The sequence below is a fragment of the Pleuronectes platessa genome, chromosome 7 (genome assembly GCF_947347685.1).
Source record: "Pleuronectes platessa chromosome 7, fPlePla1.1, whole genome shotgun sequence".
Taxonomy (NCBI): Eukaryota; Metazoa; Chordata; class Actinopteri; order Pleuronectiformes; family Pleuronectidae; genus Pleuronectes; species Pleuronectes platessa.
The window spans coordinates 10233785-10251384 of record NC_070632.1 but is presented as its reverse complement, the minus strand read 5'-3'; the positions used below and the strand labels follow the sequence as shown (position 1 = coordinate 10251384).

The 17600-nt window shown below is 40.4% G+C and overlaps 1 protein-coding gene across 4 annotated transcripts in view; it reads left to right on the top strand.

The window, feature by feature from the left end:
• The first annotated feature begins 1862 nt into the window (after positions 1-1862).
• Positions 1863-17600, top strand: part of wwox (WW domain containing oxidoreductase) — a 125726-nt gene continuing 109988 nt past the window's right edge. For 2 of the 4 annotated variants that reach the window (XM_053427052.1, XM_053427056.1), the window contains exons 1-5: positions 1956-2106; positions 3923-3987; positions 4689-4746; positions 4883-5052; positions 14378-14484. In XM_053427052.1, coding sequence (XP_053283027.1) covers positions 2000-2106; positions 3923-3987; positions 4689-4746; positions 4883-5052; positions 14378-14484 — 507 coding nt within the window. In that variant the 5' untranslated portion in view covers positions 1956-1999. The other 2 variants (XM_053427054.1, XM_053427055.1) reach the window with 2 other exon arrangements.

Sequence of the window (17600 nt, the reverse complement as noted above, 5' to 3'; positions counted from 1 at the left end):
ATATTAGTTTTGGAATGTGTGGTTGTCAGGATTTTAACTATTACAACATGTGTTGTTATGGTAAGTTTCAATTAGCCGGGGTAAAGTGGGACACAAGACCACTTTTTTAAAAACAATCATATTGTCACTGCCCTTTGTCCTGAAGACATTCTGATCATTTCCATTGCTAGGAGACATCCTGAATTAATGGGAAATGTGTACATTTTACTGATATATCAGTTAAGCTCGCCTAGAGGGGAGCAAATGTAAAAAATGTCCCACATTACCCCGCTCTCCCCTACAAGACAAACAACAGTCTGTCCTATTCAGGGTCTGAGGCCATCCCACGTGGACACCCTGTGTTTTAAACTGTTTACCTGTGACAGTTGCTCCCCAAAACTGAGGGAAACAGAATAGCATTCAGCAGGGCACGTGACTCAGCTAAGACCCTATTGTCCCCTTAAGTTCAATCAAGCTACACCAAATTGCACACTCTCCGATACCCCTTATAAAGGACCTTTTGTAAAATCAAGTTGAATCCATTATTCCCTCTGTTATCAGTGAAAATGTAAAAAAAAAGTTCCTATTTCACAATGTTAGAGAAAATCTAAAAAACCACAAACAAACAAATAACCAAAAAACTAATGATCAGGGGTAAAAACAAAACCTCCTTGGCGGAGATAATTACTGTGTTGTTGTTTTTCAGACGTGGTCCACATACTCTGTTGCTATCAAGAAATACATGAATGGATATCAGCGTCTTCTCCTCTCTGATGGTTCATGTGCAAATATAACCTGCCCAGGAGTAGAGTGTTATTGGAGTAGAGACCCATATCAGTGACATGTCCAGATTTGTTCATAGCGATCCAGTTGGCTGGGGGCTGTATGGTGTCTCATATTGTCACTACAATGGTTGTCTAGGCTCCAAAAGCCCAGCCTGACGTGTGTGGGAGGCCACTTCAATGCTGTGGATTGTACTACATCAGCTGCCAGGCTGAACAAGTGTCAGCAGATTCTTCAAACTCAGCATGCAAGTGTCTCATATTTCATTTTTTCCAGGGAGGCCAGTAGCCAGAAGAGAAACCACACTCACTGTCCTCCACCTGCTCACTCAAAGCTGGAGTTGACCCCTCTGCAAGAGCAAACAGGAGTGGTCCAAGGGGAGCTCACAAATATAACAAGTGTGAAGACCAGCTAATCTCTTCATGGAGAAATAGTTGTCTCAGGTTACACAGAAAACGACTGCATCCAACATTTGCCTGGTTATATTGTAAAATGGGGGCGCAAACATTGAGTTTTCATCATGCTATATATATATTTAGTTCCAATAATACTTGTTAATTTTACACACATGTTCTGTCGATACTTATTCTTATAGCACTGCTAGCTTGTTTAGCTTATTGTACTGTGTTTTCTTAGCCTAAGCTTTTACTGTTAATTTCATATTTCTTTTTACTTGATTTCCCAAATTTGCATGTGTTACTAATTGGTCATATACAGGCTTGCTCCACACAAACATTAATTGTACTGGTACAGTGACAATAAAGATCTATTGAATGTTGTCGCAATTATTAATTGAGACAATAATCATTACTTAACTCATAAGACGGAGCATTTCAATCCACATCTAAACTGTTTCATTCCACAACTTCAGATGTTGACTCTAGCCTCTCAGGGTATTCAAGGGATCATTTTAAGTGTAATCAGCAGACATAAAAACACAGAGAGCCACGATCCGCCATGTTTTCTGTTTAGGTTTGACGTTGGAACGATTGAAGGTCAGAAGAGTTGAAATCTCCACAGGGAAATTCCGACCCCCCACTTTGCATTGAGCCCAAGGAAGTGTTTGGCCGGATGAACTACATTTCCCACAGTGCCCTTCGGCAGTCGTCACCGTGTTGTTGCGGAAGTGCTGGTGATGCTCTGCGCTGTCAGTTGCTTTCATTCGTCTGAGCAGGTTTAACTCACCGGTCCGTGTTTGCAGCCACTTATATATATATATACAATAACTACTGGAGTAATGGCGGCTCTGAAATACGCAGGTATGGACGATACAGACAGTGAAGATGAGTTACCGCCCGGGTGGGAAGAGAGGTCCACTAAAGATGGATGGGTCTACTATGCGAGGTGAGTGTGATATCTCATGCTACATGTAAACAACAGCTTAACCGTACACGAGTTCAACTTGTATTCTTATTATCAGTGTGTAGCTAACAAAGCTTGCTAGCTACACCAGGTTAAATAACGTGACACATGTTAGCTCACTGTTCTAAATGTGCTCAGGGCTCATGTGGGCTCAGTGTGTACTGCTGCTTGACCGGTATTTAATAGGAAATTACTTGATAAGTAGTTCAGGTTATAAACAGGACCTGTGCAGTCTTTTAGCTGTATGACAGAGATACTCTTTGAATAAAACAATATTAAAACCCATCAGTAACCACAGTGTTCATCTGGCCCGTCGCCAAAGTGCCTGCTCATTGTTGCACCTGCTTCGAATTGAACCAAATTGAATACTTTTTATTTTAGTTCTTTTTTTTTGTCATGGATTTTTGTGAATCACTTTGTAACCTGGTTTACAATGGAAAGGAAAAACTCTCTCATAAACTGGAGGAAACTTCTAGAACCAGACTCTGTGTCTACGGCCATCTGCCTCGACAGGTCGGGGCGAGCACAGAAAAATGGGGAGGAGAGTGGGTGGAGAGATGGGTGGAAAAGAGAGGAGAGAAGAAAGAGAGACTGCCAACCCAGAGACTGCAGATGAAAATGAGCCTTTTCGCAAAATCGGAAATATTAACATAACGCTGATGTCGACCAATATGCACCGTCCCTGATAGACAGATGAGAGATGTAAAGGGTCGTTCCGTGTCAACTCATGACACGTCTGGGCCGCACTGTTACACAGATATCGATGAAGTTTGGCATGTTAATTTGGTGACATTAGAAACCTATGGAACCAAAATGTTACTTGTTTCGAATCCTCATTAAGAGAAATGTGGGCTCGATTTAAAGCTCTCTTCCAGCTCCATGTTTACCATAACAGAGTGCTGTCCCCAATATAAAAAAATAACTGTTTATAACTGTTTATAACAGTTAAATATGAATTGCAAAAATTATATTTGAACTGATACAGACACTTTGCAATAACTATACATGCAATTGTGCAATAACTATTCACACACATTCCATACAGTTAAAGTTGTTACTTCATTTGCAATGAATGTCACACTGGAACTTTGAATGTATATAGTTTTAGATTTGTATTGCATTGTGTTGGACTCTTTCTAAACTAAGCTCTTTCTACCTTGATTTTATTTAAATGTAACTATTGCACTACTGAGCTGACTGGTTTCTTGTTGTCCAACACCTTTCATTGTACTGTTGACCCTGTGTTAACTTGCATATGACAAATCAAAACTTGAAACTTATAATTTACTCAAGACCTCCAGAAAGTTTGGTCTTTGGTTTTTGAGTCATTGCTGAGAAATCATTACTCATCAGAAGTGGCAGTACAGCACTTCTTACATACACTACACACTACTTGATAGTGGGATAAAAGTAATGTGACATGAGTGGAATCCCAATTTATTAACTAACTGACTGTTAGTTCAATTAATTGCAAAACTGCCCTTACATCACTGTTTGAATGTTCATGGTAATGAACCTCTTAGAATTAGTGGTCATTCTTTATTCGTCTATGTGTATGACCAGTCAAACTCACAGAGTCCCCTCAGACAGTTCAAACTAACTCCCCTAATTGCTATCTGAGACACATGGAATTCTGGTTCCATAGGTTTCTCATATGACCAAATCAACATGCACATTTTTATTAAGATGTGCATAATGGCGCAGCACAAAAGTCTGATGATTTGACACAGAATGATCTTGAAGTAATGTACCAGGGCCACATGAAATAATACCTTCTTTCATCTCTGTGTACCAACAGCCATGATGAGATGAAGACACAGTGGGAACACCCCAAGACTGGAAAGAAAAAGCGTTGTGCTGGAGGTTTGATTCATTCACTTGTGTTTTTCAGTAATTCTTCCAGGGTTATTACAGCTTGACAGGCAGAGTTTTTTTTTTCTAACCAAAGAAAGGATTAAAACAGACTCCTTATAAATGAACCACTTGATGTACCAGTTGCTGGATGATCATTCAATCACAGTTAATGAAACCAGGACATTAATCAGTGTCTTCTTGAATTATATATTATTCTTATCAAATGGGATTATGCTTAATATAGTGTTGTATTCTATCTAATGGTGTTATGGCAGTGAAGTGGTTAGACCTGTCATCTCACAGAAAGAAGGTTCTGGGTTTGTACTTCACCGTCTTTGCAAGTTCTGGCAACACTGCTCAGTCCATACTTGCAGCCTATATTTTAAATGGTTAAATCTAAATTGTCCATAAATTTGAATGGTTGTATTTTTTGGTGGTTTTCCTGTCAACTGGGATTGGCTCCACCCCCCTCCCCAGAGACAATCAAAAGATAAGCAATATAGCTAATGGATGGATGGATGGATAATGGTGCCATAACCTTAACTTAAACACAGGGGATTGGGTTGCTGTCTTGTTAAATTCCCTGTTTCTTGCTTTATGTAAACTTGTTTAAAAAATAAATAAATATGACTGTTAGCGGTTGTAGAGATTAAGTCCAATCCAAAGTTTTCTGGCTGTCACAGATAATTGATGCCTGTCTTTTCCCACAGATTTACCGTATGGCTGGGAGCAAGAAACCGATGAAAAAGGACAGATCATTTATGTTGAGTAAGTGGATTGATCATTGATCCTCCCTGTGCTTAACAATGAAAGCAAACATGTTTATTCTAGCTGCATGTGATGTGTGTGTGCAATCATGGAATTATGTTCTATTGTAACGTTCTATTCCCTCTGTCATTTCCAGTCACATTAACAAGCGGACCACATATTTTGATCCGCGTCAGGCGTTCACAGTCGAGGATGTGGTGGTGAAGCCAAAGCGGTACGATGGCAACACTAGTGCTCTGGAGATCCTGCAAGGTCGCGACTTCTCTGACAAGGTTGTCGTCATCACCGGGGGCAACTCGGGCGTCGGTGAGTTTGATTAAATCCTTTTGTGTTTTCACTCAGTTCAATAATGTTTTTTCATAGATGTACTCAAAACCAGCAGCATGTAGAAAAGTGTGCTTCTAGGCAGAGGTCACTAGGTGGTGGTGTGGTATCACTTTAGTCATTGGGTGGCTCTGCTCCCTGAGAGCGCCGATCCCTCCACAGTCAGAAACATTCATCAACATTAGCATCCAAAATGATACACTTAGACTCAACAAATCACTCCTTCATACCAAACATGATTGTATTGAAGGTCATTAGCTGGGCTGAATTGGATGTCATTGTTAACTGTAATGAATGATGTCCATTTGTACCCAGCAAATGCATGGCTCACTATATAATGGTTTGGAAACAAATGCATTTCCTCTTTCCTTGAGTTTAAATTAGCACAAGTAGCGGCCATTTGTTCAGACTCGCTGCTTTGTGCGGGATAGATAGTGACAGCATGAGGGAAATCAAATAAACATAAAATTGTTAATTATTCAAATTGTTTGCCCCTAGAAAAGTCACAGCAGCGTAATTGCTGTGTGTGTGTATATTGTGAGATGCAGCTAAGCAGCACTGTGCTACATAGATTTACTGGAGCCTGGAGACTTTCTCTAAACAGAGAAGCTACTGAACGTTAACCCCTTCCTGACCTTGATCTTACCCTGTTTCCTTCTGTATACATATACATACAGAATAATATAAGGATTGATTTATGGATTGTAATCAAAATCCCAATCTTTTTCAAATTGTTACCACACTACAACAGCTTTAATAAATATATGCTCCTTAATACAGTAGACAATGTAAATAACATAAAGAACCAAGATCATTTCTCAACTCTTCTCCTATGACTGTATTTTCTTTTAGGAAATAAATTTGTTCGGTAAAAAATGACACACAAGAGAACCACTGAGTGCACATTCAGAGAACATTCACAAAAATACATAAAATTTAATTGCTGTCTGTGTCCAGGATGCAAATCCTGAAAATACAACAAGCAGGTTCAAAACAGTGTAACAATGGGACAAAAATAACAATTTATTACATAGTTTATATCAATACTTCAGTCGAGCTTGACATAATTACCTGGCCAAAGAGGTTACGTTTTCCACTGCAATTGTTTGTTTGGTAGTTAGATAGCAGGATTATGCGACAGCCAATGGACGGATTACTACAACATTTTATGGAAGTGCGTTGTATGTCAGGAAAGAACCTATCAAATGTTGGTACGAATCTGGATGAGGAATCAGGCCCAGGATTTTTTTTGATTTTTTTATATTTCCATTGATTTCTCAAGAAATAATTAATGGATTTTGATGAATAAATATCAGACATGTTTTGGAGACTGTTATTTTTGATAGTGTGCAAATTGGTGCAGATCAAAATATAACAATCTGGATGTAGTGGATTTAAATACGGTTTCATTAAAGAACTGTAGGCTCCTGGGCGGAAGTTTGCGCTCTCTGCGTGACATTCTTGTTCAGTTGTGGGAATGTTTCACTTATTCTTGAGTTGGAGACTTGCACAGGAAAAAAAACAAAACCATTCCTTTATTGGGCAGAAGAGGATTAATATGTAATTTAGATTAAAATAGATTATCCAACAGCGTAATGACCCAAATAATGCAAAATATCAAATCTTAGAGAGGCCTGTATTCATTATGAAATAAAAAGATAATTCCAACACAGTACTAGTATAAACGGCTTATCAGCCAGGCACTACCACATAGTCCATCATGACCTTAAAGAACTTCTGTGGATGAAGAAACTGAACGGTCAATACCACAACTCACAAAGAAGTCAATGGGATGATCCAAACGATTTCTGGAAGCTGTGAAAAATATAACAAAACTGTTTGGCCTTTTGTTGAAACAGTGGTGAGCAATGATTTTTCCGAGAGTGCAGAAAATAACCACAAGAGGGCACAGGAGGTCCACAGTGTGTCTGCTAGTGATGATTCTAAAACGTTACCATATTAACTGCTTCACATGTGCCTGATTTTAGTTAAAAATTGTGAAGAAGATAATCCACATTTAACATTTGTTGGAATGTGGTTTAACAATAAAAATGTGTTCATCTGAAAAAAAAAATCTCTCGAGAACGCATCAAACAGCTACAACACACAGACATTTTTATAGTGTGTGAATGCTTAATAAACCCATATTAACATAACCTTTGTTTTACTCGACCACATATTAAATATGCATCAGCCATAATTAACAGTATTCTAATAGTAATTGCTACTGCTGGTGTGCTCCTTTGACATTCCTCCAGTGAAATGTGGTTATGCCAATTGGTTGGACCCACTTAGCATTTTAATGACATCAATAGTGTTTTAATCCAAGTGTCAAGGCTATTTCCATTTTCTTCAGTGCTTATTCCTTCGACAGGAAATGTGACATTTGTATTAGTAATGGTGGGTTGTTATTTAATTAGCAAATTTACATTTGGGATTTCTAATTTACTTCTTAATGCACGTGAACATGAGAAGCACATATATGAGTTTATTTAAGCATGAAATGTCATACTCTCTGGTTTTGTTTCCTGCCTTGAAGCCCCATTGCAGTATGGTTCTGGGAGGTGGGACAGTAATGCGGTTTGTCTCACCGATGTGATTACTGCACTGGGTTCACAACATTAGTCTTCCTCTCGCGACTTTCTTTTGTAAATTAAAAACCAGTCCCTACCTGAATGGTGTTTTTAATTGTGATAATGGAAATAAATGATCGCCGTTGTTTTCCTCCTATTTCTCCTTCTCTCGCTCCCCCCCTTCTGTTTAAAGGTTTTCTTACTCTTATAGACCTGTGGTTGTACACCTGTACCTCTGCATTGATTCTTAAGTGGCTGTGACCCAGGCCTGAGCCTCCTATCCATCCCCATTACACACTGCTGTTCAGGCCCTAATTCCCCTGCTTTCAACTAACTCTCAGGTTATTTACTGGCCAGGGGTCCATGGAACAGTTGTCCTTAAAGGGCCATTATCAGGATATCTCTGGCCCCGACTTCTTCCACACACAAAAACCTAAAAAATAAAAGCACAACATTATTTTCAGGAATAAAAACCTCACATTTTTGTTTGCTTTAGCGTAAGCTCTTTCCTAAAATATATGTTTTGTCAAGGCAAGACTATATTTGTATTCTGTGAACACAGACATTCACCTTTGCCCTGTGACTGCTCCTTTGGGCTTCCGAACATAACATATATGTGTCCCTCTGTCTGGGGAGCAGTGTCAGTCTCTCAGGCTCTTACAGCAGGTGCCACGTTGTCAACACAACATATGTTTAATAGTGGTCAGAAATAATATATTGACCCTCTGTCTCACTCAGGTGAGTGCATCCAGCTGTCTTCCATGTGCTATTTTAATCCCAGCACTGTATGTCTGACTAATGACACATGTTAAATCACACTTTGTTTTCTATTTCTTGTCAGTCCAGAAATATGGATGAATGGTGTATGATTAGTAAATTCATGGCACCAGTCAACTTTTTAAATTGTATTAATATTATTCTATATATTCAGTGCTTATTTATTTTTTATGTTCACATGTTTGCCAGCCACAACATTGTGAATGGTGTTGTTTTCATCGTGCGTGTCATTATGGCAAATATAATCCTAAAAGACTGTAGTGACAATGTTCACAGGGACGGACTTGAGTACTTTTCCAGGTGTCACTGTGCTTCACAAACCAAATTCATTCTCAAAACTGAGATTGAAAACTGTCTAGGACTGCAGTAATAATAATAATAATAATATCTTTATCTGTATATTTAAACAAGGTTACAAAGTGCTTAACAAAAAATCCATGGCAAAAAGACGAATAAACTAAAATAAAAGGTGTTTAATTCGGTTCAATTTTAAGTGTCAAATCATAACAAATTAAGGTCAAGACCTTGAAAATCAACATGAAGGCCCAGTTGGAAGATAGTTGTGGCCTGATCCATGACTACTGAGCACAAATTGGCCGGATCGTCACTTTCTGTACTTGGTCGTAGAGCAGCAGCCACAGTTGCAAAGCTCTATACTCAGTCTAAATGCATGCACTGAATTCCACATGGTATATGCAGGGTCAATGCTGGACTAAGAAGCAGAAAAGACTCAGGCGGCCCAGATGGGAAATAACAAGGATTTGCGGCGGAGCGCTTCGTAATGCTTTAGTATCTTTATGCATTGTCTCCACAGTGTTTTAGGACTTTGAATGTTATTCTTATTCATGAAAGACTAACATTGTTCTATGTTTGTGTTGATCCCGGTGTTGTGTTGGGAGGATTAAGTGTCAGGCCGGTGCTCTCCTCTCTCTGGATGGAGAGATCCCTAAGCATATTCAGTGAGTCGCAGAGCTGGGGGAGCCTCTGTGTGCAGATTAAACCCATAGCCTAGCTTTGTGGCTGATCATTAGATTGAGGCAGATTTGTTAAGCATAACTGCCATTAAATTGGCTGCAAAGCTCTGGTATTTACTGCACTGCTGTTTATGAATAAGGACCCCCTTAAAGACCCGCGCAGCGATGCGTTAAACCCGAGCCTCAGTAAGGAGGGATATGCATTATTCATAGTGGGAGGAATTAGATGGATAAAAAGATGTTCCTGGTGAGGGTGGCATGCGGTGACTATGTCTCGGTGTGTGTGTGTCACTGAGCAGCTCTGAGTGGCTGCGTGTGGTTTAGATGACATCTGTGACACATCTGTGTTTATATTCAGAGGTCTGATACCATTTGTGTGTGTGTGTGTGTGTCTGTGTGTGTGCGCGCTGAGAGGAGCGGCCGGCCCATGTCCTGCTCCGTCTCGTCTGTGTTAGCTTCTGAACTTAGCAACTGAGAAAATCGAAGGAGAGTTTTCTTTTTTTCTTTCTTTTTCAACAGGCTTTTCATGTCCTCTCTGATGAATGTGTTTATTGGCTTCGTAATGAGAACCAGTTATGGTTGGTTAGTCAAATTATTCAACTTTATTAACCTTGGATGAAATTTGCTATGCCGACCCAAACTGGTGTAACATGCAAAGAGTATTATGCTGGAGGCCAGAAGGGTTCAATAATGATTACAGTGCTAATATAATAGAACTGATGTGGTTAGATGGAAAGGATGGAATACATATATGTGCTTAAAGGCTATAGGTAAAATCAAATGAAAGGGTATTGGGTTATTGTGTGTAGTCAAGTAGTTTATAGACCTATCGAGTTTACTGTCTGCAGATGATGAGGGGATGAAAGTTACATGATGGGGGGGGATTTTGATGACAGGGATGAAAATAGCCCTAACATTCAAATGCAGTATATGTGCACGAGCAGGTTTCTGGTGACTGTGTTGATCCATGTGCATGTGTGTGTGATGTGTGTTTGTCTGGTTTACTGGTCTGTGTGTGTTGTTTGTGTGTGTGTATGGTATAAGTCTGGCTTCAGGAGCAGCTTGGGTGACCAGTGTGGTGCGAGGCCATGATGAGAGATTGTGTAGGGAGTTGGAGGTTGACACAGAGGGTCAGCGGAAGAGAGGGGGGGTGGACGGGTGAGTACTAGGTGCTGCACGGATGGTGAGACAGCAGTGGGGGGGTTAGGAAGGAGGCAGAAGGGGACAGGGAGGGGTAATAGAACCACTCCAGTGCTCTCACCTGGAACAGCTCAACCTTGGGCTGTAATTACTAACCATACATCCCACTTTTGGGGTGACATCTCCCTCCCTTCGGACTAATGGAGGGGAATTAGAGGGGATCTTAAAAGTCACAAAGTGTGTGTATGGGGTTGGGGGGTTGGGATGGGGTTGCAGTGCTCCTCACTTCTTGGGACAGCAGCAGTAGGAACAGGTGCACTCATCTTTGAGACAGTCAGGAGTTAGCCTGTGTCTGAAATCACTCTACTGCTCACTCATCTACTACTTTCTATATCCAGTAAAAGACACTCAGTAGTTTACTCTATATTGAGCAGTAAATTGATATTTCAAGCTGAAAAGATCAGTTTATTGACTGATTCACTTGTTTCAGTTTCTCGAATGTGACGATTTGCTTGTCATATAATTTTGAACCGAAAATAATCTGAATTCCTCTTATGAAACCAAATTTAAAATTAGCTCAATAATTATCAGTCCCCTAAACATGCCTGACCTTTTCACCAAGATCCATGTTTTTTTTTTTTTATTATAATAAACAAAAATGTTGAAAGACGCTCTAACTCACAATGTTAAAGAAAGTGACAATAAAACAAATCATGAATCCACCCCCTGATCTGGATTTGCACCAAAATTGTATGGATTCTCTTTTTGGTCATTTTCCACCCCTCCACAAAATTTCAACAAACAAACAAATGCAGATGAAAAAACAACCTAATTGGTGGAAGTTATGATTAAGAGAACGATCTGAAGATGAATCATGAGTAAAATAACTTTTTAAATCACTCTTTCAGACACCTCATCATAATCATTGGCATCATTTTGCGTAGCTGAGCAGCATATCACACAGCTGTATTGGCATTGCTTGGTGCTATAGTGAGGTCGTCCTGGGAGCCAAGATTGACCATAGACAGGTTCAAGTCCAGCTGGAGACCTCTGTAGCACATGTAGTCATTCACAATTTATCTTTCTCCTAATCTCCTTTTATCTACTGTCAATAATAACAGCAAATAACACAAGGAAAAATATTTGTCTAAGAAAAGAGGAACTGTCAATTTCCCATTTACAGATGACCTAATTTATAAACACTTTAATTTAGACTTATTACAAGTCACATATCTATTCATGTCTCAACACATTTATTTTGTGCAAGGTCTGTGTTACGCTTGTGTTATTTCAGCCACACATTCAGCTCTGGTGAGAAGGGGGATTGTGGGAACTCGACATGTTTACCCACAGGTCTTGTAATGATCTGAATTGACTTCTGTTTGCCCAATTGTACTGCAGAGCTTATTTTAGTTAAATGCCTCTTTGGATGCAGATCAAGGGAGAGAAGGCGCGGGCAGCTCCGTTTGCCAAATAAACACGTTTACTGACGAAGCTGGTAATGATCTCATTACACTGAGCCAATACACCTGTGTACGAGGGGGATCCAGAGAGGGGCGGCGGGCCAGGGAGGACAAACAAAGCGTGAAATCACTAAATCACACTCATTATTGGGGGATATCAGTAGGGCCAGGATCCTAATGTACCATGAAGCGCATTCACTGCTTAATGGACATTTTACACATTTTTCTAATACATTTTACACATTTCTAAATACACAGTAAAGCACATTTTCAACAATAGGGGAGCCATTTACTGTATGTTTGTCACATTGTGAAGCTCGAGTTTGAACAAGCACACGGTCAAAAGATCCACTTTAACTGGGTTAAACTGTGCGATCCTTATCTCACACCTTCTTTAACAAAGGTTTCCCCAAAATAAGACTCTTCCTCACACATCTCCATCTTTATTATTTTATTTTCCAATCAGGCAAAAGAGCTGTGACGATCATAACAGTACAGCACAGTGCAGTCAGGCCTCCTGTGTGTTGTTCAATAGCTTATGGCGTCTGTCGATCCACCCGAGCAATAAAAACCTCCGTCTGACCCCTCGTCATGTTCCATCATCAGTGTACAATGCAGAAACAGGCTCTCTCTGTTGTACACCTGACCAGGAACTCATTTCAGCACGGCCCTCTCTGCCGGCAACACGGGTGAGAGGGCGGGGAGTCTCTGTTACAGCAGTGCCACTCTCGTTATTTCACAATTAATGTCAAGCCCTTGTTATTTTTCATCGGAAATACATGGCCGCGGTGCTGCTGCTGCTGTTGTTGCTGCCATATTCTAATTTGTTCTCCATTATGGAAAACACTGGTGTTGATTAATTTCACTTTCATGGTTTGTACACAAAACAAGTGAGAGTGAGGTGTTGTTGTTTACCAGCATCCAGCCGTCCTCGACAATTTCTGAACGCTGAAGAAAACGCTTTTAAAAAGGCACGTTTCAAATTTTATATCTTTTTTTTTTAATCATATGTAGAGGTATATATATATATATATTTTTTTTTTGTATTAATTCAAAAAGATTTATTTTGCATGAGCTAGAGAAGATTTTTGTTTCTTAAATCCAGCTGCTCCACCTGCAGATTCAAAGTGCATATTTACTCTGGAAGTCACACCGCTCGTTTTTTGTGTCATGTTGTTTTTATTTTCATTTTCATTTCCTCTGAGTGAAATAATCTCTGCTCACAGCCACAGTCCCCTCCATTACACCTAATAAGGTGTCATATAATTTAATTCCATGCTTCACTTGTCAGAAAGGGCTTCCAATCCTACTCCAATTTTGAGTTTTAATAGATATTAGTCCTTAGCACTCTCCTCACAATTAGGCCTCCCAGTTTTGCTCTTAATGAAAATCAGATTAAGACATATAATCTAATTACAGTTCATATTAATCCACCCTCTGATACACTCTGCCTCTCAGACCCTCTGAGCCGCAGATCAGTTATTGTGGCCGTCGGTTTGTCAGTCGGGACACTCACACTGTGAATGTGTCTATATGACTGTGCTATGTATTTACTGCGGGGCTGAAAAATGTGATGCTGTTGAACTTTTCCACGACACTTTGAAGGATAGTAAATGTCAGAGGAAATAAAAATACGGTGAAGGGAAAAAAAGTTAATCTCATAAATTAATTCAACCTACGGGTTGAAATGACCCATTTAGACTTGTAATTTAGAAATGAACTTCTCTCCCTCTATCTTCAGTTTTTGTCAGTTTTATCGTGACTACATGATTTGGATAGAGCCATGAAGTCGTCTTGGACTGATAAATTCTGGGCGTATCTGCGGACCTCGTTTCATGGGAGAAATGTCCTTATCACAGGCCCTTTGATGTTCCGAAATATCACACCGAGGTTCAGTCTGAATGTCATGTCTGTTCGATTGTTCATTTGACACCCCTCTATTATGATCCATGTTTTCATAATTACTGCCATCACTGTATAATTAACAACATAATTAACAACCGACCTCCCTTCCTCTAGCCCCAGTGTGAGCAGAGATACCTTCTTCAGAGCCGGCGGTCAAATTCTAAACTTTATCTAAGACGAGAGGCAAGAAGTCTTGAACCACAATAATTCCATCAGTTTCATCACTTCAGAGAGAAATTATTAAGTCCATCTCCTCGACCACTGGGTTACTCAATGAAATAAATTATATGGAAAATTGATAGGGATTTTAACTTCCACCCCCATCATCAGCATCAGCACCACCACCACCCACCCCCATTAGATTCAACCCCTGAGAATCAAAGTTATCTTCAGAAAAAAACTCATCTTTGAAGCATTGCTCGCTCGTCTTTTTTTTATGTCTTTGTGTCTCTCTGTCTCCCTCCACATGTCGCAGGCTTTGAGACAGCCAGGACTTTTGCTCTTCACGGCGCCCATGTGATTCTGGCGTGTCGGAACCTCTCCCGGGCCATCAAGGCCAGTAGCCTCATACAGCAGGAGTGGGTAAGTGACAGGAAAACCCAGGAATTATATCTGTAAAGTAACGATGAATTTATCTAATTAATAGGCGTTGGCTGGGTAGCCTAAGTGTGCACAGACACGCATTGTCCAAAAGTACTTAAAACGGATGAGTGAGCCATGTAGTGGGCACATGCATGATCTTGCTGCCATAAACACTGATGGCATACTAAATGTGTGATAGTACGCAATTTAAAATAGTTCTCTACAAATGCACTATTAATCCTCTTTTAATTGTGTTTGCTAAAAACTACAGTGCCAGCTATTTTATTATATTATTCAGCCTTTTTTTTTCCTCTATTGAAAGAATATATTTTTGACTTTATGAGGCTAAGAGACACAGCTTTAACTCATCTCTTTTTACTTATCGACTAATTATTTGGGATTGGGGTTATTCTCCTACAAAAAGGCTTATTTTAGACCCCTGCCAAGTTAGAGTTTGCATGCTGGAAAAATCGGACATCTTGTGTCATTACCATGAAATATATGATCCAAATTTTTCTAAGATCTCCATACTCAACTCGCCCCTTTTAAGAAAATGTTAACAAATCTTTATGTTCAGATTCTCAAAACCTGCCTGCCCACTTCTCTGGAAGGTTGAAGAAACTTCTGTGTAAGTGTCTTCGTGTAAAGAAAGGGAGAGAGAGAGTTAAAGTGAAGGAGGGCGACGGAGAAAAAGGTGCGAGAGGGCATCTGATAATTACCTGAGATTATTGCTCTAATATCGCTGCGCTTGTGACGCGTCCCCAGATTTACGAGTGTGGGAAAATAAACAAGTGAAATGTGGGTGCTGGAGCAGAAAGAATAAGCCATTAGCACTGGGTTGATTACAGAGAGCAGGACTTGAAGAAGAAGGAGAGGGAGTGCTCAGTGCAGATATGGAGAGGGAGAGAGGCTGAGAGGAAGGAAAAGAGGGAGGGAGAGAGAGAGAGAGAGAGAGAGACAAACGCCTTTGAGCAAGAGTAGATCTGCAGTCTTTCAACTCACCCAAGTCTCTAATTGAAGTACGCCCCTGGGGCTGTCAGTGCTGCTCCACAGTGTGAAATCCAGTGTACAGATCTATTAATGTAGCTGCTTTGTCTAAACGAGTGAGGAAAAGCTCGGACCCAACTAACGGATTCCGTCGTCAAATTGATTTTCAAGCTTCGCACCTGCCACAGAATTATCCACGGTGTCATTAAATGTTTATCAATTAACAAATGGAAGCTTCTTAGACTAGTTTCCGAAGAGTAAATGATTCGTGACCTCTGGAGTGTAAATGATAATCTCTCATATTTGTGGGATACAGTGGCACGGGGCGTGCAGATGGTCAGCAAATTTAATAGAGGCTTAGTTAATAGAGTTCTGTATAGTTCAAATAGAGCACAAGTAGGGAATTAGCATTGCCTAAGCTCACTCCGTATTTCCTTCTCAAGGAATCCCCCTGTTATAGGCTAATGAATAAAAGTCACAATATCAGAATAAATCTTTGCCGCAAATTCTCCCCTCTGGCGACATTATTAATAGATTCTGGAGAAGAATAGAGAGGAGGATTAATCTTTAAAATGATGGATGGGCTCTGCTCGCCTTCCCATGCTCCTACGTTAAGGTCATTTTGATAAGAGGGTATATTTTGGGGTCCTCTGTACAAAAGGTCATCATATCTACTTCCAGGTCCCTCTCAGAGTTCCGCTCTGGCTGCCAGGAGTGGAACTGCTGTCCCGATTGCACAGGACCCCTGACCTCTAACTACCTGCTTACTATTACTCTGAACTCTCTATTTCTCCAACTCTCTCTCTCTCTCTGTGTCTGTGGCTGTGTGGGCTAGCGCTGCTGTTCGGAGGTGAGAGTGATGGCTCATCCGCAGTGCAGGGCGGTGCGGTTCAGCGTAGCACCATGTTCTGACAGTAGGTATAATAAGGGGGTCACAGATGGATAATGGGAAGGTCAGAACAACCACTGGCTGTTAGGAAGAGCAAGGTCAGAGGGTTTATCCTTCCCAGGCAATCGTATAGTGGTTTGCCAGGAATCGCCTCAATATAAACAGAACGATACGCTTCACACAAGATTCCTGGAAGAACTGTTCCCTGTACTAACTCACTACAATGGAAATATTTGTTTCTATATTTAGCAGGTTTTAACTGTTCATTAATACTTGAGATTATATAGCTTGTTTGGCACTTTAGGGTATGTATTACCTGACTGTTCATCATTAAATTAGTTTATTGCTGTGCACTGTTTTCATGATGGGGCTTCAGCTGCATCTCGGCCGAAGGTCTAAGCCGAACAGAACGTGTTGTTTCTCTGCTTCTAATCGAGCTGTGAGGTGAAGCCCCTCCAGCGGGCTCATTAGGGGAGTTTAAATCGGCAGAGAGGGGATAAACATTTACCTTATGATTGTGTTTTACAATAAACCTGCTGGTTGCCTTTATAGGGTTCAAAGGTGGCAGCTTTTACAGTCTGTGATGAAGCTACAGTAAAACCAGTAGGGGATTAAGCAGCAGATGGGTGCTCGGAGAGATGGAGGCAGAGCAGAAGGAGTTGGGAAATCAGATAGAGAAAGTGAAACGCTATACTCCAAAAATAGCCCAAATAGATCGAGTTGATTAATGCACTTATAATTTTCAGGGTTATTGTAAATTTTGCATCCTTGCATTGTCCTGTGGAGTCCTTCAGGGAGCGATGCTGGGCAAATGCCGGTTCTTGGCCTCTGCTCTGTGTTTTAACTACAAGTCTTCTCCACTACCCCCCCCTTACCTATCTATCTCCTATTCCGCTCACAGAACAGGCAGGTTAAGTTGCTGGTTAACAACCAAAGAGCTGCCTGCGTGCCGGAGATTTATTTTTCCTGATTGCCTTTAAAATTCTGCTTATCTTTGACTCTGACATCTCCCTCAGAGAGCTGTAATGGACTCCCATGAGATATGGCCCGTTGCTTGGTGGGCAAAGCAAGGCCCTTGGCCCCTGAGTGGAATAGAACTCACACACACGCACACGTGCCATGGTCTTATTTTATGAATTTTTTCCTTTAAAAAAATAATAAAATCCAAAATGCTCATTTCCCCTACTGCCCCTCTCTACAACACATGCTAATGAGATTCTTTGTAAAGGCATTAATTAGT